Source organism: Phocoena phocoena, chromosome 3 (genome assembly GCF_963924675.1).
Source record: "Phocoena phocoena chromosome 3, mPhoPho1.1, whole genome shotgun sequence".
In the NCBI taxonomy this organism is placed as follows: Eukaryota; Metazoa; Chordata; class Mammalia; order Artiodactyla; family Phocoenidae; genus Phocoena; species Phocoena phocoena.
In genome coordinates this window covers 166,044,821-166,068,237 of record NC_089221.1, presented here as the reverse complement: position 1 = coordinate 166,068,237, position 23,417 = coordinate 166,044,821, and the positions used below count along the sequence as shown (strand labels likewise).

General features: G+C 54.0%; 1 protein-coding gene and 1 non-coding gene across 8 annotated transcripts in view; one reads left to right on the top strand and one right to left on the bottom strand.

Annotated features, from left to right (window-relative positions):
- The window catches only part of DNM2 (dynamin 2), a 92,250-nt gene that overhangs the window by 33,256 nt on the left and 35,577 nt on the right, over window positions 1-23,417 (top strand). For all 7 annotated transcript variants that reach the window (XM_065873937.1, XM_065873932.1, XM_065873938.1 and 4 more), the window contains exons 2-7: window positions 139-212; window positions 12,783-12,932; window positions 14,316-14,519; window positions 16,942-17,040; window positions 18,652-18,812; window positions 22,201-22,343. In XM_065873937.1, the coding sequence (XP_065730009.1) occupies window positions 139-212; window positions 12,783-12,932; window positions 14,316-14,519; window positions 16,942-17,040; window positions 18,652-18,812; window positions 22,201-22,343 (831 nt within the window). The remainder of the gene's footprint in view (window positions 1-138; window positions 213-12,782; window positions 12,933-14,315; window positions 14,520-16,941; window positions 17,041-18,651; window positions 18,813-22,200; window positions 22,344-23,417) is intronic.
- On the bottom strand, window positions 7,597-7,669 carry TRNAG-UCC (transfer RNA glycine (anticodon UCC)). The gene has a single exon. It is a non-coding gene; the product is annotated as a tRNA-Gly (tRNA).

The window sequence follows — 23,417 nt, the reverse complement described above, 5'->3', positions numbered from 1 at the left end:
GGTACCCTGCTGGGGTTGGTGTCTTTGCTGAGATCACCCAGATTGCAAGAGGGGATTGCTCCACTCTATGTGGCCACACTTCCTGCCCCCCCGTAAGCCGGCCTCATGAGTAATTTCTGACCCTTTCCCCTCCCACAGGGACTTCCTTCCCCGAGGTTCAGGAATCGTCACGCGGCGGCCTCTCATCCTGCAGCTCATCTTCTCAAAAACAGGTACGATGGGGTGGCTTGTAGCCCAAACAGGAAACGAACGTGGATGCGGTGCCCAGCGGGAGCCAGGGGCCTTCTGATGAGTCTCGGGTCCTAGGCTGCCATTTGGGTTTGAATTCACTTTTTCCTTGTATGCAGGGAAGTTGAAGCACAGTTCACTGAGCACCTCCACCCGCCCCCAGCATCCTCAGCTATGACCAGGCCATCAGGTGCCATATTTCTGGCTCTATCGTACATGACACGTTTTTGCTGAACACTTTCAAAATCAATAGCAGACACTGTGACATGTCAACCCGAAATGCTTCAGTGCATCTCCCTTTGCAATAAGGACACTCTCTTACACTCACAGAACCACACCCAAGAAAAGTCATCATTTCTGCCTGTTATCTTACACCCAGTCCATACTCATGTTGCCAATTGTCCCCCAGATATCTTCCCTGGCTGGTTCTACAGCTGCTCTGATCAGTCCCACACTACCCTTCATTGTCGTGTCGCCTCTTTTCATTAGAGCAGCATCCCCACCGTTTCTTTTTTTTTTCTTTCCCCACCGTTTCTTTTTAAACTACAACACTGACTTTTGGGAGAGACCCAGCCTGTTGAATATAGAATGGCCCACATGTAGATTTTTTTCTGTCCTCCCCTCGGTGGCCTCCGTTCTTCCCACACAATTCTGACATAACGTGGGCATCTCTCCCAGCTTGAAACCCACTTGGCTTCCTTGTAAAGCATCTCAGGTCAGAGGCTGGAAGGGGAGGGGGGAGCCGTTGGGGGTGGGGCCTCTCTTCTCTCCAGAGCCCCCAGGGGGTCTCCATGCTGCTTCCCCACTGACCTGGAATGTCAGTCGTGGTCGGATCCGCACTCGCTGTGCCAGCGTCACCACAGGCCATGTTAAACACCCCCACTCTGGGAAGGCAGCTGACATAGTCCCATTTTACAGATTGGGAAACTGAGGTTTAACCAGGTTACCTGCCTTTCACCTGGGATGAGTACCCAGGTGGGGTCAGACCTCCGACTCCACTCTCAACTGGTTCTAGTCCCTTCATCTCACCTTCATCCTCCGGGCCTTCACCCAATCCACCTGCAGGAGGGCAGGACACCAGTGAGAGACGGCAGTTGATTGGTCCAGCGCCCGCCACGGGCAAGCCAATAGGCTGTCTCCTCTGGGTTCAGGTGTCCAATCAGCTGTGCCAGGAAGGGCAGCGGCAGGTCCCCGCTGTTTTCAGATGTCAGCGGGGTCAGAGTCACATAGGGCTTGGCCCATTGGGTTTCTGTTTCACATTCAGTAGGTTGGTGGGGGGTGGAGGGGTGAGAATCTGCATTTTTAATGAGTTCCCAGGTCATGCTCATGCTTTTGGGAAAACTACATTGGGAAAACCTCTGCCCTGGTGGGTGGGGGCTGAGAGCTAATACTGCCCAGGTTCAGATCCTGGCTTTGTAGCTTACTGGCTGTCTGGCCCCTGGGGAGGGACTGCTGCTCACAGCTGTGTTTCCTGTCTGGACAGTGAAGATAATAATAGTACTGCCTTTGTCGGTTGCCATGAAGACCGTATTATTCAATACACGTACAGCCCGTAGAACAGTAGTGGTGCCATCCCATTGGCTGTGGGTTTGTGCTTGCTGCCAGCCTGTTTGGGGACAGCTTGCTGTTTGGGGAACAGGTTGGCTGGCTTCCTGCAACAGAAGGTCCGTGGCATTGTCATGGCGGGAGGGCTCCCCCATCACCTCCCCAGTGGCTGTCACCCAGCAATAATCCAGTGAGCACTTGCTGCATGCCGCAAGCTAGCGCAGGGCTGGGGCACAGTGGTGAGCAGGACCAGGGATGCTGCCACCACCTGTCACCTTGCCTCTTGGTACTTCTTTTAGTGCTGAGGGACAGTGCAGGGGGAGACTTGGGTTGAGAGCAGGAGGGAGACACATAGACATGGCCCTCACCAGATGCGAATATGTGTGGTGGTGGTGGGGTGACGCAGTCCATCGGTTGGGAGCATCACAGGGCTTCTCGGGGGAAGTGATGTTTGAGCCGAGGCTGACAGGTGCTTTGGGGTGTGTTGGGGGAGGGGAAACTCTCCCTCCTAGCAGAGAGTGGTACGTGTGAAGACCGTGAGGCAGCGAGGCCCAGCGTGGCCTGCTGGAGGAACTGAAATTCCTTCTGATGGGGGAGAGAAGAGAAGCACGTGACAAGTGACAGCCCTATGGGAGCACATCTGCCCAACGCCTGCCCCGGATGATGCTGAAATCTCCATTCCTGCCACCCCACTTTACAGAGGAGGGAACTGAAGCTTCCAAGCCACTTGCCTGAGGGCACATGGGAGGGCCATCTTGAAAGCCCAGGCTTAAACTCATTCTGGGGGAGTGTGGCCTTAGGCCGAGGTGTGGTTTGATCAGATCCTGTGGCCACAGGTGGAGAAGAGACCACAGGGACCAGCTCTGGGGCAGGGGGACCCAGGAAGTAGGGATGAGGTGGCATCCGTGGAGATGGAGACATATAGTTGGATCCTGTTGGGCTGGGCCTGGGGGTGTGGGGTGGGGGAGAGGGGTCCAGGGTGTCCCACGTGGGAGTGCTCCTTGCTGTGTCCCAGCTTGCACAGTCTCCCGCCACCGACCATGGCATTCCCAGTCTCTCTTTTTTTTTTTTGGCTGCGTTGGGTCTTCGATGCTGCGTGCGGGCTTTTCCTAGTTGCGGCGAGCGGGCGCTACTTTCTTGCAGTGCGCGGGCTTCTCATTGCGGTGGCTTCTCTTGTGGAGCTCAGGCTCTAGGTGCGCGGGCTTCAGTAGCTGTGGCATGCGGGCTCAGTAGTTGCAGCATGCAGGCTCTAGAGCACAGGCTCAGTAGCTGTGGCGCAAGGGCTTAGTTGCTCCGCAGCATGTGGGATCTTCCCGGACCAGGGATCAAACCCGTGTCCCCTGCGTCGGCAGATGGATTTTTAACCACTGCGCTCCAGGGAAGCCCCTTCCTAGTCGCTTGATGTCCCAAGCAGATGTGAGCTGGGCCTTGGCCAGATGCCAGGGAGGCAGCATGAGCACTCCGAGGGTCCTGGCCCTTCCTGAGCTCAGCCTGTTGGGTGCGGCACACGCGGGGTTGCTGTGGTCCAGCTGAGAGGGGAAAGCACAGGGGATTGTGGGAGAGTATACCAGACACTGGATCTACTTTGGGCCAGGGGCCCGGGGAGAACATTCTAGGCAGGGCAACAGCTCTGTTGTGAAGCTGTCTGTGAGGTGAGGCTGGGGAGGGCCTGGGAGGCAGGTGGCACATCCTGGCAGGTGTGATAAGGGGTTCAGGCGTTGGGAACCCGAGTGGCATTCAGGGTGTGTAGAGACCGGCTTAGCCCATTGGCTGCCTTGTGGAGGAGGGATGGACAGGCGCAGGAGCGCAGGTGGGGAGGCCAGGGAGAGGTTGGCCTGGCCCAGGGCCGTGCTGTGGTGGCGAGGGCAGAGTCTACAGTGATCTCGAGGTGGGGAGCCCAGGTGACGGTCACCAAGGCACCAGGGCTGAGGGTGACAATGATAAGAGGGAAGAAGCTGAGCGCAGTGTGCGACTTGGTGATGGCTGGGGCTTTAGAGCTTTCTAGGGGCTACACGGGGCTGCATTGCTCCTAGAGATTAAAGTTTTGTTCAGGTGGTTCTCAGGGACAGGACTCCAGAGCCAGGCTGCCACCCCTTCCTATCCGCGTCCTCGGGCAAGTAACTTCCCTCTCTGTGCCTCGGCCTCCTCGTCTGTAGAATGGGGTGGTAGTGGTGACTCCCTCGTGGCCCTGGCACCCCATGAGTCTGTGGTGTGGCTGTCGCCTCCTGTAGGGTCTGGAGTCCCTGGTACCATAAGTTCCTAATTCTCTGACTTCGGCAGCGCCCAGTGGCGCCCTGCTTCTCCTCATCCAGGTTGGTCTCAGTGAGCCATTACTTTTAATTGGCTTAGTTTAAAAATTATGTTAGACTGCAGCCACCAGGAAGTTTGGTGGCTCACAGGGGAACCCTGCTCCTCCTTGGGAACCACCCCTGGACCTCGTAAACCCTGGGCGCTGGGGACTGTTCTTGTGTGGAATGTGCACAAGCCTCCCCTCCCAGCCTTGACCTTGGCCGGTGCTCACAGGAGCCAGAGAGGGGACGTCAGGGCTTGGCTCTCAGCCTCCTTGAGGCTTCGTGGCTCCCACAGGGCCTTGCTAGCCTCTGGGACCTCACCTCCTCCTGGTACCACAATCTTCCTCTTCATCCTCAGGACCAGCTCGATTGTTCCCACCTCTGGTCCTCCACCCTCACTGTGTGTCCTGCCTGGACCACCCTGCCCCATCCTCCTCCCCGTCCCCGGGTGAGCCCCACCCCCAAGCCCCACCCCAGTCACTGCTGCCTTAGTTCTTCTGCAACGTGCGTTATGAGGCACCATCCTGTTCTCGTATTTCCTTTTTTTATTCCCTTAATACATATTTGTTTGTGCCGGGTCTTAGTTGTGGCACGCGGGATCTTCGTTGCCTCATGCAGGATCTTTGTTGCCACATGCAGGTTCCTTTAGTTGCAGCATGCGGGATCTTTACTTGCAGCATGCAGGATCTAGTTCCCTGACCAGGGATTGAACCCGGGCCCCCTGCATTGGGAGTGCGGAGACTTAACCACTGGACCACCAGGGAAGTCCCTTGTATTTTCTTTCTTTCTTTCTTTTTAAAATTAATTAAGTCATTAATTATCTGTCTGTCTATTTATTTATTTATTCTTGGCTGCGTTGGGTCCTTGTTGGTGCGCGTGGGCTTTCTCTCCTTGCAATGAGCGGGGGCTATTCTTTATTGCGGTGCGCGGGCTTCTCATTGCGGTGACTTCTCTTGTGGCTGAGCGCGGGCTCTAGGCACGGGGGCTCAGTAGTTGCGGCACGTGGGCTCTAGGGCACGCAGGCTTCAGTAGTTGTGCCACACGGGCTTAGTTGCTCCGCATCATGTGGGATCTTCCCGGACCAGGGCTCGAAGCTGTGTCCCGTGCATTGGCAGGCAGACTCTTACCACTGCGCCACCAGGGAAGCCCCCTTCGTATTTTCTTGATGGTCTCTCTGTCTCTCCCCGTGCCTCAACATCAGTGCCACCAGAGCAGGGCCGCTGACCTGCTTTGTCCATCGCTCTCCCCTGTGCCCAGCATGGGGCCTGGCACCCAATAGGTGCTCCATCATCATGGGACAGGTGGCTAGCCATGCTCTTAAGGGCTGCTGCTGGGCTCCTTCTCTCCCGTGGGAGAGTATCCACAACTGTGTGTGCAGCACCTTTCCCTGGCCAGCCTGGCCCTGGCAGGGCCCTTTCTATAAAGCCTATAGACCCTGCCATGGTCGGGGTGTGGCCTTGTGTCTGCATAAGGAAACCAAGCTGGGAGCTGGTGAGGGTCAGGTAGGAGCTGGTCAGGATGGCAGCCTGGCACTGTCACCTTCTCCAGTGTGTGTTTTTTCCCACACCAACAGCCAGTTCTCCAGTTGTCAGTGGACACTGGTCCGGTGTGCTCCACTTTAACTCAGTTCTGACACTCCCTACCTGGAGGCAGCATCACATCCCACAGGTCAAGGGGTCAGTCTCACCAGACTGTACCCCCGCACCTGCTTCAGATGCCGATCCCAGGTCCAAGCTGTCACCTGTGCTTCTGACCGCCCGACTCTAGATCAGAGGTTCCTGTGAGCCCCTCCTTGGGTTCAGTCGATTTTCCAGAGTGGTCCACAGAACTCAGAGAAACCTTTTACTCCCCAGATTCCCGGTTCATTATAAAAAGATATGTATAACTCAGGAAGAGCCAGATGGAAGAGATGCATGAGGCAAGGTATGCGGAAGGGACAAGGAGCTTCTGCGCCCTGTCCGAGCTCGCCGCTCCCTCGGTCCCTGCACCTGCTCACCAACCTGGAAGCTCTCTGAACGCCATCCCTTTGGGGCTTTATGGAGGATGTAGGGAATGGTTGATTAAATCATTCCCATTAGTGCTTGATTCAACCTTCAGCCTCTGTTTCCTCCCCTGAGGTCAAGGGGTGGGACTGAAGTTTCCAACCTTCTAATCACAGCTGGCTGGTTTCCCTGATAACCAGCCCCCATCCTTAGGTGCATTCCAAGTCACCTCATTAACATAAACTTAGGTATGACTGAGAGGGGCTTATTATGAATATCACTCTTATCACTAGAACATTCCAAGGATTTTAGAAGCTCTGTGTCAGAAGTGGAGGGAAGACCAAATACATATTTCTTATTATAAATCGTAATGTCATACCTTCCCAGTGGCCAGAATGTGTCCTAGGATGGGAGGTGTTCACGACTTGTCTCAAATCTGGGGGTGGGGGTGGGGGGTTGAGGACCACACAGACTCGGAGATGCCACGGGCTTTGCCCCCTTCCTGCTCAGCTGAAAGCTCTGAAGAGTTCCTCAAGTCTGGATCCCTTCGGTTGTGTGGTGCGCAGGGTCGCCCAGGTGTCTCTGAGCCCCAGGTTGTTCCTCCTGGGCTGTGTCGGCCAGACCAGCATGTTTGTTGACAGGTTGGGGAAGGCAGACCCCCATCTCCGCTGCCCGGGGTCGGCCTGGTTGTTCTGCTCTTCATTGGGTTGAGAATGGAGAAGGGATGGGACGTGCTCCCAAAGGTCAGGACAGAACCGTCACACACACCCCTGAAGCACCGAAACCCCAGAGAGCATCGGAAGTTGTCCTAAGCCCGGCAGTTGAGCTATCTGCATGCTGTCTCTGGGCCTGGCACTGTTTGATTGCTTTATCACATCGCTAACCCTGGGCTCTGTGTTGTCCTGTTTCACTGTGGGGAAACTGAGGCGCTCCCACCTCCTTCTCATCTTCCTGTCACCTCCCCAAGTCGTTCTGTGGTGCCTGACTTGCGTTCTCCAGGCCCGAGGGGCTGTTTTTTTTTTAAAATTCGTTTTTTTAATGCTTTATCAAGTTTTAGCATTCCGTATTCTTTTTTTTCCTTATAAATTTATTGATTTTATTTATTTTTGGCTGCATTGGGTCTTCGTTGCTGCACGCGGGCTTTCTCTAGTTGCAGCGAGTGGGGGCTACTCTTCGTTGCAGTGCGCGGGCTTCGCATTGCGGAGCACGGGCTCTAGGAGTGTGGGCTTCAGTAGTTGTGGCACATGGGCTCAGTAGTTGTGGCTTGCGGGCTCTAGAGCGCAGGCTCAGTAGTTGTGGCGCACAGGCTTAGTTGCTCCGCGGCATGTGGGATCTTCCCGGACCAGGGCTCAAACCCGTGTCCTCTGCATTGGCAGGTGGATTCTTAACCACTGCACCACCAGGGAAGCCCCCATATTCTTAAAGATATCCAGTAAATGTTTTCTTCTTAATACACATCTCCCCTATCTTTTTCTTCTTTCTATATCTTTGATCCTTTTTCTTTTTTCTTTTTTTTTTGGGGCCACGCCACTTGGCTTATGGGACCTTAGTTCCCCGACCAGGGCTTGAACCCGGGCCCCCTGCAGTGGAAGCGCAGAGTCCTAACCACTGGACCACCAGGGAAGTCCTGAGGGCATCTTCTTGAACGGCATGCCTGGGAGATGCCCGAGGTGGCGTGTTGGCTACTGAACACAATGGGGACCCACATGGGGGTCATGGGGTGGAGGAAGTCCTCCTACGCTTCGGCACGTAATGCTTTGTAACAGGCCACCTAGTAATTAAGTTTTATTAAGCAGTTACTATGCACCAGGCACTGTGGAGTACAAAGACCAAAACCAAGTCCCTCGCAGTCCCTTCTTGCAGCTCTGACTTTAGCAGGGGACACACAGGCACATGGTGAGTCAGTGTGAGGAGTGCCGCGAAGGGCCGGCTGGTCTGGGTGGGCCTCCCAAAGCAGAGTTGTTTAGAGCCAAGACCTGAAGGAGGCAGGGAACAAGTCCTGGGCGGAGGGCAGAACCTCCTTTTAGAAAAAAACTGCAAGTGTGTTCACTGACCCCATGGGACGCGGGTGGGATGCCCTGCAGTGGCTAAGGGTGGCTGGCTCTTCGGAGTTGGCAGCTCAGCTGCTCACCGAGGGCCCGCTTTATCCTTGATTCCTGCTGTGCCCTGGGCTGGTCCCGTGGAGCCTCCGGGGACTGATCACATGTGGCTGGCCCTCCTTCCAGGGAAGCCTGCTGCCGGGCTCCGGTGGGGTGCCTGTGTGGCCGTCGAAATGCTGTGGCAGGGCCCAGGGACCTGAGGGACTGGCTTTGTTATCTGAGCACAAGGAAAGGAAGGTTTGAAAACGCTGCAGCTGCTCTGGGGATGGACCAACGCTGCAGCGGGGCCTGGGGACCAGGGCAGGCAGAGCTGGTGGTGGCTCAACCTGGGCTGCTGGGGATGAGTTGAGAGGGCGCTCTCCAGGCATTGCAGGCCAGTAGCTCAGCCTCAAGGCCCCTGAATTATTCTTTGAGACCGTATGTCGTTAAAAAAAAATCACCTCCCCCATCCAAGCACTTACAGGGCTGTGGAAGCCCAGGCTAAACACTCTGCCTATTTGTCTTTTTTTTGCGGTACGCGGGCCTCTCACTGCTGTGGCCTCTCCCATTGTGGAGCACAGGCTCCGGACGCGCAGGCTCAGTGGCCATGGCTCATGGGCCCAGCCGCTCCGTGGCATGTGGGATCTTCCCAGACCGGGGCACGAACCCACGTCCCCTGCATCGGCAGGCAGACTCTCAACCACTGCGCCACCAGGGAAGCCCATGTCATATTTTAATTTTCCTCACGGGGAAACTGAGGCACAGAGGGGGAGCTTGGCCAGTGGGCATCCCTGCCACCTTCTCTCCATCTCCTGTAGACTCCCCTGTGTCCAGAGCATCCTCAGGGCATGGGGAAAGGTGTCCACTTCAGAAAGATCACGCGGCCGTGAGGTAGGCCAGGGCTGAGTCGGGCAGGCCGCCCCTCCAGGAGACGCCTCCTAGTTCCTGGTACGTTGAGTCTCTTTTCTGAGCTCCTCTGGCACCTGCTGTGACATGCTTGTGCCGAGTCCATCTTCCTCGTCAGACCAGGACCCTGGCTCTGGACTGGACCTGTGCCATCAAGAAGTGCATTGGGAAGGAGGAAGGGAGGGGGAGGTAGCAGGTGGTCCCATCAGACCCTGTTCCTGTCTAGTCTCCCATATATCCAGCTTGGTGGCCGTGGTGGTGCTGGGCTACCTCACGGAAGCTGGAGCAGGGACCATACTACCTTTCCGGCAGTCATTTTAGTTGTAAACGTAATTACAGCGCACCTACTGTGTGCTCAGAGTACTGTGCCCCGGGGACACAGAACAACACAGATTCAGATCCCTGCCCCGTGGGGTAGACCTTCTCCTGGGGATCAGAGAAAATACATAGGCTGACAAGGTAAACCGTATTAGAAGGTGGCAGGTACTTGGACGATCCTAAGGAAGGGAAGGGGGAAAGAGACTGAGGAGGTTTGTCATCTCACTTTGGGGTCAGAGCAGGCCTCATGGAGAAGGAGAGGTGACATTCAAGCAGAAACCTAGAGGGGGAGAGGGAGGGACCCGTAAGGGTATCTGTAGGTAGAGAGAAGAGTCAGTGCAAAGGCCCTGAGGCAGGAGTGGAGGGCTTGGAGTGTGAGAAACCAGGCAAGCCAGTGTAGCTGGAGAGGAGGGAGTTGGGGTCAGAAGCTGGGGGGAAGGAAATTTTGTAGCGCCCTGCGACATGTGGTGAAGACCTCAGCTCTTTTTTTGGGGGCGGGGGGCCGCACTGTGTGGCTTGTGGGATCTTAGTTCCCAGACCAGGGATCGAACCTGCACCCCTTGTATTGGAAGCGCAGAATCTTCACCCCTGGACCGCCAGGGAAGTCCTGAGACTGACTTTTATTGGGGTGAGGTGGGAGCTATGGAGGGTTTCAAGGAGCAGAGGCTGAGGTCTGGCTTTAAGAGGGTCAGTGCTTGTGGGCGGAGAGGAAGGAGGGTTGGCAGAACCTTTCTTAGTTGGTATGAGCCTGGAATCTAGCCCATGGTTCCAAAGTGACGAGGAGCCCAGTAAAGAAGGCAGGTTGTGAGGGATGGGCCTGGCGGAATCCTTGACCTTCCTGTTAGGCACAGAGGGTATGGTTTCTGCTGTCCACTGACCCTCTGGGGAAGAAGCTGTGGCTCTCCAGCACCATCTCCTGCACAACTTTCAGTCACACAAAGGCACAAAGGGTCTGGCAGAAGGGAAGGCTGCCACACACACTAGGCTCTGGGAGGCTACAGCTGGCAGGTCCTGGTCCCATAAACACATTCCAGGGTGACCTGGCTCTGCCAGGGGAGGAGGTCCAAGACGCACAATGGGGTTCCAGGTGGCGTGGAGTCAGGGAAGGCTCCTTGGAAGAGGCAACAGGCAGGCCGGCCTGGCATGGCAGAGGTTTGCAAGGGACAGGGCCTGTGTCCTGGTCCACAGCCCCTTTCCCATCCTCCATTCCCCTGCACTCTAGGAAGGGGGATGGTACCTTGCAAGTGCTGAGCCCAGGGTCTTGAGCCGGAAGAGAGCTGAGGTTTTCTGTGTGGGTTGGAGGACTGTTCCATTTTTGGTGGCTGCTGCAGGAAGAGCAGCGGAGTATTTCCTCTTGTCCCTGTGGAGGGCTGGAGCACGACCGTCCTTGGGAACTGGGTCAGCTGAAGGGGTTGGGGTGGTTGGTCCTGTACCCTCCAGCCAGCGTCTTCATTGCCTTGCTCCCGAGTGGCCAGCGCCCACATTGGGTAAGATCCTCAGTGATCTGAGCGCGGAGTCCTCCTGACCCCCGCAGCAGAGGTTAGAGAGGTGAAGAGCTTGTCTGTGGCCTCACAGAGGCCGTGTAACTCGAGAGCCACCATCTGGAGACAGATTATCTGAACTCCAAATCCCAGCTCCGCCACTGAGCTTGAGCCAGCTTGTGTTACCTCTCTGGCCTCAGTTTCCCTGTCTGTGATATGGGCATTATGGAGGTGCCTACCTGCTAAGGTGCTCACTTGTGAGGAACAAATGGGACCACATGCAGGGCCTGGCCAGAGCAAGCAAGGCCTGACTGTTGGCCATAGTTTGTTTGGTTATGGTGATGGGATGGCCAGCCTCTTTGCATTCATTTCTGTCTGCTGTGTTCCACCTCTGGGTAGAGACTCTTCACCTGCCTGGCCTTTCTCTGTCGCAGGGGTCTTTCTCCATCCTTTCTTCTGCTGCAGCTGATGGTAACACTGTGCTGTGATTTATGTAGCCAGGTCTCCTCCTGGTGGACATTGAGGCAATTTCTAGTCTTTTACTGTGAGAAACAGCGCTACAACGCTGTCTGCAACATCTTTGCATCTCTGCCATGGACCAGTTCTTTAGGCTGTTTGCCAGTGAGACTTACTTCCCTCTTTTTAGCATCACTTGCAGGAGCCATGCTCTCTGGGCCTAGAAGGTCCCCCATCCCCAACATATACCGTGAAAATTCAAACACATGGAAAAGTCAGGAATTGTACAGCGAATGCCTGTAGACTCAGCACCTACGTCCCGCGATGAACATTTTTTCTTCCTGCTTTATCCACATTGTGCTTTGGATTTCTCTGCCTTGATGATAGGACCAGCACTGTCGTTAGTCACTTTTATTTCCCTTCATCTCAGTGTCAGTAACGGCTTTCAGACACCCCGGGCTCAGAAGGCCTGAAGAAGCCATAAAGCTTTTCTCTTGAGGGGTTCACGTTTAGGTTGGGGGGCCCCGTGAACAGTCAGGAGGGGAGGAGGGGCAGCGAGATGGGCTTTGGTGAGGCCAGTGGTGCTGCCTGTTCCCCATCCTGTGCGGGTGCCTTGGGGAAGGAGGACAGTGAGTCCCAGGGCCACACACCGGGGATCTCACCTGGCTAGAGGGAGCTGGCGGCTCAGGATCCCACCAGGGCAGCGGCTTGCGGCCCTTTTGACTGAGATTCTGCATCACGACCCAGGACCATCTCATGCAATATAAAACCGAAGCAGAAGCTTCATCAAACGTACATCACTGCACTCTGGGTGATGCATGCTTATCCTTCGTATCCTGGTCATCAGAAAAAAAGAATAAGTGCTGGTCACATCCACCTGTTGGTTGTTGTCTTTTGTTTTTTGTGGGGTTTTTTGTTTTGTTTTGTTTTGTTTTTGCTGTACACGGGCCTCACTGCTGTGGCCTCTGCTGTTGGCCACAACATGGCCTCACTGCTGTTGTGGAGCACAGGCTCCGGACGCGCAGGCTCAGCGGCCATGGCTCACGGGCCCAGCCGCCCTGCGGCATGTGGGATCTTCCCGGACCGGGGCATGAACCCGTGTCCCCTGCATCGGCAGGCGGACTCTTAACCACTGCAGCACCAGAGAAAGCCCTTTGTTTTGGTTTTGATTTTTTTTTTATACTCATAATATGTCATGACGTGTTGTTTTGCAAAATGTTTCATGAAAATGTCCGTTCCACAGAGTCAGGATTTTTGCCAGTTTTGTACCTTGTGGAATCCCTGAGGTCTAGGAGGGGGGCATGGTCTATAGGAGGGCCCCCCTCAAATACTTGTCAAGAGAATTAATCTGTTGCTCCCCAAATTCCTGGAAGGCCTATAACTGATTCTTCACTTGCTCTGCTTGACAAAGCGCCTGTCCCAGAAGGCCATCTGTTCCCCCGCACACAGCGAGACCACTTCTCTCTCTCATGTGGAGCATCTTTCTTCCCTTTCCAGAATATGCCGAGTTTTTGCACTGCAAGTCCAAAAAGTTTACAGACTTTGATGAAGTCCGGCAGGAGATTGAAGCCGAGACCGACAGGGTCACGGGGACCAACAAAGGCATCTCCCCAGTTCCCATCAACCTGCGGGTCTACTCACCACACGGTAGGCAACAGGGACCCCTCACATACGGGGGCAGCGGAAGGCTGACTCCGCGGGTCACGGGTCGGGTCGGCCTCACTCTCAAGCATACGGCCCCTCCCATTTCTCTTCACACACAGCACAGCCCTCTTGATCCGTATCTTCCCACGTCTGATCTCAGCTCTAAGAAAAACAGCACGCCAGGGAGACTGTCAGGAATGGTGGAGTCTGGGGTGAATGGCAGCTCGTATGTTCCTTTTAAAGGGGCAGCCACGGCTCGGCTCCCAGGTGAATGGTGGCCACACAGTGATGCCAGCCCAAGGTAGCCAGGTCTTCTGGTTCTTCACGAGGAGCCAGAGAGCCAGATTTTTCTGCATAACGTCCTGATCTTAAAACTGCATCATTTAAACAAAGCAAGCAGCCTGTAGCCATGTATAACCTCTGACCCAGAGGCATGGATTGCTAACTTAAATGGTATCTGGTGAATATTGCAGCTGACGCCTAACACCTCAGTATGGGTTCTTTGTGATGCGTTTATTTATTTATTTATTTATTGGCCGTGCCACATCGCTTGCAGGATATTACTTCCCCAACCAGGGATTGAACCCACGCCCTCGGCAGTGAAAGCGCAGAGTTCTAACCACTGGACCGCCAGGGAATTCCCAGTTTATTTATTTTTGAATAAATGATGCCTGTACATGGCTCATATTCAAGTTATAAAAGGGTATATCCAGCGAAAACCTACCTTGCCCCCCCAAATTACAAATATATTTCACGTTCTCGAAATGATACATAATGCCTCTGTGGGCAGTTATGAACATGTATGTATATATTGTGTATGTGTGTTTCACAACTTTTACTCAAATCGTAGCATGGTGTAAAAGTCGTTGATGCCTCTTTTTTGTATGAGTGCATCTCAAGAGTGTGTTTCTTATCAGAGTATCATCTTTTTGTTTTTAATAGTTCCTTGGTATTGGCTGAATCGATGGGCTGAAATTTATTCAGCCATTGAGAGTAATTCCAGTCTGCAAATGCAAATGTCCAGATTTAAAACTGTATCGCTGATAATAACTGCAAATGGAGTATAACCTTAAAAAATTGTGAATCACTATATTATATCCCTGTAACTTATATAATATTGTATTTCAACTGTACTTCAGTAAAAAAAAATAGTCACTTCATTAAAAAATCAAAGCTGTCTCACTGAAATAGCGTACAGGAGGGTGTCCGTAAGATGGGATTCCTAGGAGGGAGTTATCGGGTCAAAAGGTGGGATCCAGTTGGAGCGCAGGAGAAATCCTGAGGCCTGACCCCCAGCACTTGGAGAAGTGGGCCAGGTCCCTGCAGGGCTGTGCGTGCCTCCCTTGCCCTGGCTCTGACAGCCTCTCCCTCTGCTTTCCCTCCCAGTGTTGAACCTGACCCTCATCGACCTCCCGGGCATCACCAAGGTGCCTGTGGGGGACCAGCCCCCAGACATTGAGTACCAGATCAAGGACATGATCCTGCAGTTCATCAGCCGGGAGAGCAGCCTCATCCTCGCCGTGACACCTGCCAACATGGACCTGGCCAACTCAGATGCCCTCAAGCTGGCCAAGGAGGTCGACCCCCAAGGTACCCCCCGAGCCCCACGGCAGCAGCTCCCTCTTCCCGGCGCCTTGGAGCATCATGACTTGCCCCACATCCTCGATTCCACGTCACTGGCGTTCTCTTTGGCGCACAGCCTCCCCAGGAAAAGGCCTGGGACACAGAATTTCCCATGAGGGCCAGCAGTTCCGGGGGGCATCCCTTGGGAGGCCAGTGTGTGGCAGTTGGCATTGCTGCTTGGAAAGCTGGTCCCTGCTTCACCTGTGCAGAAAGCTAGTCCAGGGGGGTGGGAAGAGGGCAGCCCTCCTTGGACACAGATGCGAGTCCAAATCCCACCTCTAGAAGTTCCTCTTCCTCCCCGAGACTTGGTCCCTCCTGTCTAAATGGCAACAGCGGTCCTAACTTGTAGAGCTGTCAAGAGGACCGGAGGTCTCTCCATCACTGTTCGGGGGGTCCAGCAGGGAAGGTGAAAGGATGACGAGTTAATGAAGCCAGTTGGGGCAGGAGGGAGTGGTGGAGACTGGGGCCTCTCTGGCCCAGGGCCTTCATTCAGTAAATGTCAGTTAAGCCCCGGCTACATGCCAGGCTCTGTTTCGGCCTTGGGAACCCGGCACAGGACAAAGTTGAGAGGGGCCCCCTGCCACCAGCGAGCTGATATTTCAGTGGAAGCGACAGAATCCCCCACTGGAAATAAGCAAGTGGAATACCGGTAGTGGTAAGCACTGGATGGAAATAGAACCCACTGAGAGAGGCTGGAGTGGAAGGAGGTGCAGTCACGGGCCTCTGAAGATATGAGGTTCTGGGCAAGATCAGAATGAGAAAAAGAGGCAAAAATCAGGAAAATGGACAGTGGGTGCTAAAGAGCGGGGATGCCCAGGACACGGCAGGGAGGCCGGTGTGGCCAGAGCAGAGTGAGCTAAAGGGAGGGCACGGGAGTGAGGGCCGAGAGGGGCCAGGACCAGTCGAGCAGGCCCCGTGGACTGCACTGGGGAGCTGGGTGTGCTCTGAGAGCGGCGGGGGGTTCGCAGAGTACAACACACACCAAAATACATTCTCCAAATTGTCTGCCGACTGCCTGGATCCCACAGTGTTTTGGAAGGAGTTGGGGACTAGTGTGGAGTTGGGGGAGACAGGCTCTGTGGCTCACGCTCCCTAGTTTGTAGGCCTGGGGGACAGTCGGCGAAGGGGGCTCCTTTCCCGCCGCGACTGTGAGCTCCTCAAAGCTCAGGGCTCTGGCAGCTCTTCCCCAGGGTCATCCAGGTGTGCTTTCCTGGGAGGGGCCCCCCCTGCCCACAGCGCCCCCCTCAAGCCTTCCTGTCCCCCTAGTCCAGTCCCAGGAAATAGCGTGTGACCGTGACTGCAGAGGCTAGATCAGGCAGTGAGGATGTGCGGTTGAAAACAGTTAAGTGAACTTGATGCTGGCATTCTTCCAGAAAAAAGTGGCTTTCTAACTTTGAAAGTATTCCTGATAATTATCCCCAAAATGTCACCATTGTAAAATTTAGGACCTAACATGTGACAGCTCCTCTCCCTGCAGATACTGGTGGCCACACTTGGCAAATATTCTTTCAGAGTTTGTTCTTCCACGTAAAGTCACATTTTTAGAAATGGGATGGTCTTTCCTTATTTTTCTGTAGTGTGTGTGTGTTTGCCTATTACCACAGGGACATAGATCCATAGCCATCCACCGTGCGGCCCATTGCTGTCTTTGTTTTGTTCTTGAACATTTGGGTTGTTTCTGAGCTTTGAGGAACAGAGCTTCAGTGAGATTGGACATTTCTAATAAAGTAGATGCCCCCAGACCCCCTCCCCAGTCATATCTCTCTACCTTGGGCTGCCTCTACCCTCCCCAAGCTTTGTGGGTGCTTGCATACACACACACACACACACACACACACACACACACACACACACACGGCTAGAACAGAGGGGCCCTCAGGCACCAGCAGGGGCAGTTGATAGGGTTCCCTCGATTCTGGGCAACTTGGGACGAAGAGGAATTCCATGGGGTGGTTTCCAGTGTGCAATTTTGGCCATTCAGATGAGAGGTAACCCTAGAAAGAATTGTCACGGGTTAGTGTGTTACGTTGCATGCCACTCAGAGAGCACAGCATGGAGACTCTGACCTGGGGTTCGAGTTCGACGAGGTCGCCCTCTGATGCTGCAGCAAGACACCGCCGCTGGTCGTACCAGTGATGACGGTGGCCAGCGTTTATTGATTGAGCATTGGCCGCATGCCAGGTTTATCCTCATGGACGACCCCCTGAGATTGCTGTGTTACTGCCTTCATTTGACATGAGGGGAACTAGGGTCCAGGCAGGTGATGTTACGGTTTGTCCCAGGTCACATGGCCTGGAAGTGGGGGGATCCAGCTGGGCCCCAGGTGGCCCAGAGTCGCCAGCCCGTGCTCCTTCCTCATGGCGCCCTCTGACCTCTGTGCTCTTTTCAGGCCTGCGGACCATCGGTGTCATCACCAAGCTCGACCTAATGGACGAAGGCACTGATGCCAGGGACATCCTGGAGAACAAGCTGCTCCCCTTGAGAAGAGGTGCGGCCCGGGAGGGCCTAGGGGCTACAGGGCAGGGGAGGGCAGGCAAGATGGGTGGGCTCAAGCAGCAGGAGAGCTGGTGCACCTTTGCTTTTGGAAAATGATTTGTTTTTGTTATCTTTACTGAAACCCCAGCAAATGCTCACAGATACATTCACCATCCCATTTCCCCACTGCCCAGAAGTAACTGCTTTTCTGTTCCATTGTAGAACCTTCTTTTTTTTTTCTGCCCGAGTGAACACAGGTAGCTTTTTCTTCAGATTTGCGTGCATTTTTCAGTTACACAGTGAATGCCTACTCACTTTGGCAACAGAAAACAAGTGTCCAGAAGAAGGAAACGGAAATCATCCACAGCACAACTTCTCCCCCTATTTAATACTCTGTGGTTCTCCTTCCCAAGAGTTCCCGAGGATTTGTAACTTTTCTTAATGTTCAATACTTGCTTTCAAACATTCTCTCAAGTGGAGAGAAAAGTGCAAGGAGAACCACTGGCCCAGCCTCGCTGCTAGTCACATACAGCTAACCTTCAATGCCCCCAATATCCTCTCCTGTTGTTCTTTCCTTCCTCGGGGGGATCACAAAGCAAATCCTAGGCATCCTATCATTTGACACATAAATACCTACGATTCTGTTCAAACAGCTCCTCCTCCGGCCACTTTATCTGTACTGCTTCACTTGGGATCTGGCCATTGTAGTTCCCTATAAACCAGTCATTTGATCTAGACAGAGGCTGATGAGGCTTGTGTTTAAGTTTAGTTTCAGATATTCTGACAAAAGTAGCCCGAGTATTTTTATTTTCAATAAAATGAGAATAGCAGACATGTATTAAGTACCTATTACGTATCAGGCACTGTTCTGCACTCTTGGTGTGGAAGAACCCATTTAATCCCCGTAACAATCCAGTGCAGTGGCTCTGTGATCATCCCCATTTTATGGATGAAGAAACTGAGGCACCGAGAGGCTAAATCCCTTGCCCCAGCTCACAAAGCTGGCAGGTGGCGGAGCTGGTTTGGAACGCCAGCTCTCCAGCGCCACACCGCCTGGTGACCTACTTTTCCATTTCACTTAGCAAAATAGCAGAATGTGTCCCTGTGAACATTCCCTTGAAGGCAAATACTCTTCAAGATGACTGTAAAAGATCCTGTGGGGTCCCTCATATGGGGGTACATGGACCGTTACTCAGACCCCATTTGTTGGACACTTAGGTTGTTCCTGTTTTTCACTGTGGCACAGTGTAGAATAGGTATTAATATCCAGCAAGATTAGCTGTCCCCCATTGCCCTTAATTTTGAAGGGTTTTTTTTCCGTTTCTAAAGCTCGGATTGTGGAATTCATCTTCTCCAGAGCTTTTCTCTGTCCAGCCCCTCACACCGTGCTGAACATAACTTCTTCCTCCAAACACTTGTGTTGCTTTTCAGGACTGTACTCGGTGTTTGCATTCTCCGTGTTGCTTCTGAGTAATGCATATGGCTTGTAACCTCCTCTGTGAGTGACTTGTAGGGCAAGATCCACGTCTACACCTGCACACTGCCCGGTCCCGTGCAAAAAAGGGGGCATCTGGGCTCCTTGGCTTGCCTGGCACTGCCCTGACCTGACCCTCTCTCCCCACAGGCTACATTGGCGTGGTGAACCGCAGCCAGAAGGACATTGAGGGCAAGAAGGACATCCGCGCAGCGCTGGCGGCGGAGAGGAAGTTCTTCCTCTCCCACCCGGCCTACCGGCACATGGCAGACCGTATGGGCACCCCACACCTGCAGAAGACTCTGAATCAGGTACGGCAAGGGTTTTGTGCAGTTGCTCAGGCTGCGCACTGCACAACAGCTGCCATGCACAGTGCCATTGGCCTTGGTCTAGAGCAGCACTTGTTTTAGCAAAATGGGTTCAGTGAACATTTGACTCAGGGCCTGGAGAAGAGCAGGTGCTCAGTAAGTCTGTACTGGTACTGTGATTACCATCACTACTATTGTTACCATTATTTTATTTTTATTTTTTAAAAAAATTTTATTGCGGTATATAGTCGCTCTACAATGTTGGGTTAATTTCTGCTGTACAGCAAAGTGGTTCAGTTATACATATATCTGTTCTTTTTCATATTCTTTTCCATTATGGTCTGTCACAGGATATTGACTATAGTTCCCTGGGCTATACAGTAGGACCCTGTTGTTTATCACCATTATTTTAATTACCACCATAGTTATTTAGTCACATACCCAGAAGTTTGCATACAGTTCCTGACACTGATGAGCTGGGTTACGAATGCCTCGCCTGAACCAACACCGGGTGGCTAGCAGCGCTCGACAGTAGCCAAGTGGGAGGACTTCGGAGTCTGGGCTTCCTTGGTCCAAAGCCCAGCCCCGTCTCTCCGAGCCTCCCCGTCCATCAGGCGGGAATCATCCGCATCCCTGCCCCCAGGGCTACATGAAATGCAGCACAGAGCAAATGCCAGCAACTCTGGTATCTCACTGCTTTTCTAGTGTTATTTTTTCCCACAGGTAGTATATTCACAGGGCTCATTAAAAAAAACAGTGTTTATAAGTATATAGTGGGGGCTTCCCTGGTGGCGCAGTGGTTCAGAGTCCGCCTGCCGATGCAGGGGACGCGGGTTCGTGCCCCGGTCCGGGAAGATCCCACATGCCGCGGAGCGGCTGGGTCCGTGAGCCATGGCCGCTGAGCCTGCGCATCCGGAGTCTGTGCTCCGCAACGGGAGAGGCCACAACAGTGAGAGGCCTGCGTATCGCAAAAAAAAAAAAAAAAAAAAAAAGTATATAGTGAAGCACTCCCATCTGCCCCTGCTTCCCACCCCTAGGGCACCACTGTTAACACCACCTGAGTTTCTTTCTGTTCATAAAAGCAAAAAGGACTTTTGAGAATCACATTTCTCTCTTTCTTGCATAGGCATGGATAACCGCCCCTTGGTTTTTTTTTTTTTTGCTCAGCAGTATCTTCTGGAGCTCTGTCCCTACAGAAAAAGCTTCCTCACTCTTTTTCGTGGCCCTGTAGTAGTCCCTGAACATATGGGTCTTAGTCTGTTTAAGCAGGCTCTTTTTTGGAAGGCTGGTTTCTAATGTTCCTAGTCAGTAAAAGGCTGCTGTTTAATAACATCGTTTTGCATGTGTGCCACTTTCTATGAGACTAAAATCCCTAATGTGGGATTATGTAGCTATATCTTAGCAGGCAGTGTGGTCCTTAGTGGCCCCGGGGTTATGAGGAATTCCCCCGCAGTGCTATATGGTAGCATCTCGGATGGGGCAGGGCCCCACAGCCTGAGTCCTTCATGACTGCAGTGGGACACAGTGGGAGCTGGGCCCTGTCCTTAGGGAAGGGATGTTTCTAATTGGGGGCACCAGGTGGGGGCACCAGGTAGAGGCACAGTCGAGTGTTAGGCAGTGATGGGGCCGGGAAGAGAGCTGGCGCAGAGCAGGAAGGCAGAGCAAGCAGCTCAGCAGAACAAAGAGGGAAGTAAGTGTCTGGTGGGAGGGGCCCTCCAGGAAGGGAAGCAGCGGTCTGCCTGGGCAGGGGGAGGAGGGAGAGGAAGGGAAGTAAAACTCCCTGCAAGTGCCTGGGACCCCCTTTGAGAGCCGCAGGTGAGCAGCCCAGCTCCACATCCTGGTCCCCCCACCCCTCCTTTGCCTCACAAGCTAAATGGGGCCACTGTAACGCCCCAGGATGCTGTCGGGGGCCGGAGTGGACTGCCACCCTTAGGGACCTGCAGCTCCCACAGGGAGGGGCCCCAGCTCACATAGGGCTTTGGGGTGACCATCAGATTCATTCCGCGGAGTGTGAGCCTCCTTCATGTGTTTTTTTCTAGCTTGATGGAGAGTTTGTCATTTCTTTTGTCTTGTAGGACAGATGTGGCCACAAAACACTGCTTTTCACTTTGTGGGTTTTAGCTGATGTATGGCTATTATTTTTTTCTTCCCTTCTCTCCTTCTCTTTTATCATAGTTTTTAAAAAAGTCAGACAGTGCAAATATAGCGAATGTTCCATTTCCTCCCATCCTGCGATGGCTCTCTTCCCCTGAGGCGGCCAGTGTCACCACTTCCTGGGCTTCCTTCTCGAGACGCTAGACACTGATGTATCTGTACCGCCAGCCTTCCTTTTCCTCCTGCTTCTCTTTTCCTTCTTTTCCCTTTCCATCTTCCTTTTCACCACCTGAACAGTTAAGATATTTACCCACTGCTCTGTAACTAGATTTTTCTTGAACGACCCATCTTGAGGCTCATTGCCTAACTTTTTCTGCACTGCTGCCCCCTTTTAAAATTTGTGAATAAGGAACAAATCCCCGTGGTTCAAAGGCAGAACAATAGGGCTTCCCTGGTGGCGCAGTGGTTGAGAGTCCGCCTGCCGATGCAGGAGACACGGGTTTGTGCCCCGGTCCAGGAAGATCCCACATGGCGCGGAGCGGCTGGACCCGTGAGCCATGGCCGCTGAGCCTGCGCGTCCGGAGCCTGTGCTCCGCAACGGCAGAGGCCACAACAGTGAGAGGTCCACATACCGCAAAAAACAAAACAAAACAAAACAAAAACAAAAGGCAGAACAATAGAGGAAAAGGGGGCTGCAGGGAAGCGTCCTTCCACCCACCTGGTCCATTCTGCCCTTCTCTTGTGAACCATCCTTCACTCTGTTCGTGCAAATGAAAATGTGTTCTTACTTTATCCCCGTCTTTACAGAGGGGAGCACATCATAGGTGTCTTCTATGCCTTTTTTGGCAAACTGTCTCTGTTGTAGTTTGTAGGGCCCGTCCCCGTATCTGTACGTTCCCCCAGCATTCTGCAGTGTGGATGCACCATCGCCCGTCTGACAGTCCTTCTGTACCTGGGTCCTGCGTTGGCTTCTAGGCTTTTTCCCCCCCCACCACTGAGCGGCACTTGTGGGAGGCTGTTCCCAGTCAGCACTTGGGTCCTGCTGCCTGGTCCTTGCGAACAGTTGCGTGTACTCTTTGGTGTGACAGCCTGGTTGATGTGATCTCCCAAGGCCCTGCAGGCTTTTTGCAGCATCTCGCGCTGTGGACGGAGCTGTGCCACCTCTCCCTGCCCCTCACGCCAGTGTGACTCCAGCTGGATGTTTCTGTTGGTCCCTCGAGGCTGGGGGTGGAGCGGGCCTGCCCCTTCTCAGCATCCTGCCTGTGCTGACCTCTGACCTCTAGCCTCTCTCCTGCAGCAACTGACCAACCACATCCGGGAGTCACTGCCGGCCCTGCGCAGCAAGCTGCAGAGCCAGCTGCTGTCCCTGGAGAAGGAGGTGGAGGAGTACAAGAACTTCCGGCCCGACGACCCCACGCGCAAGACCAAAGCCCTGCTGCAGTATGTGCCCCTCCCCCCACCTGGCGCTCCGGGGCCTCCACCTGGCCTCAGGCTCCCCCACTCATCCGTCCGTCTGTGCTTTCAACAAACACTTGGCCAGAGCCCCCTGTGTGCTAGGCCCTGTCTTGAGCACTGGGGTCTCCCCAGTGTGCTGGGCAGACACACCATATGCTCAGAACGGGGAGGGGGGAAAGGATGAGGCAAGATAAGTAGATGAGAACATGTGTACTCTGTGAAATGGCCAAGTATCGAAGTAGGGAAGGGGCTAGAGAGTGCCAGGGTAGTTATGGGGTGCCATTTAAAATAAAGTGGCCAGTGAAGGCCCCCCTGAGACAGTGAGAGTCAGGAAGAGACCTGAAGAGGTGAGGAAGGGGGCCACGCAGAGTCCTGGGGTTGGGGGCCCGGCCAGTGCAAAGGCCCTGAGGCAGGATTTCATCCAGCATGTCGGAGAAGGCCCATAGGGCTGGAGCAGACTGAGCGAGGGGAGAGTGGGAGGAAGGGAGGGCGGGGAGGGAACAGGGTAGAGCCTACAGGGCCTTGTAGACCATGGGGAGGGCTTTGGTTTTTGCTCTGAGGTGGGAGCCATGGAGGGTTCCGAGCATCGGCAGGACGTGGCCTGACTCAGGTATTCACGGGCGCCCTCTGGCGGCTGCAGGGAGGACAGACATGGGGGGAGGGAGACGAGCCACGTGTCAGCTACTTCTGCTTGCTTTCTTGGAATCCTCACCCTGACTCTAAGAAGGTGCTCCCGGCAGCCACCCAGCTGTGAGTCGGAGGAGTGGGTGTGCCCCATGATCTCAGCTTCTCACCCGGGTCTTCTCCTGCCTCCGCACTCCAGGTGTCTGCCCTGCCGGTGACCCTTAGCTGGCTTGGCTAGAATGGGATCCAGAAGCTCCTTGGCACCTCAGATGGCAGATGGTGCCGCGTACAAGACCCCTCCCAGAGGGACACTGTCCTGTGTGGCCGTTATAGCCCTGACGTCCCCCTACCCTCTCTGCCAAGTGGCACTGCACACTGGTTGGATCGGGGGTGAGAATGCTTTTCACATCAGACGGCCTCAGCCCATTCCGAAAA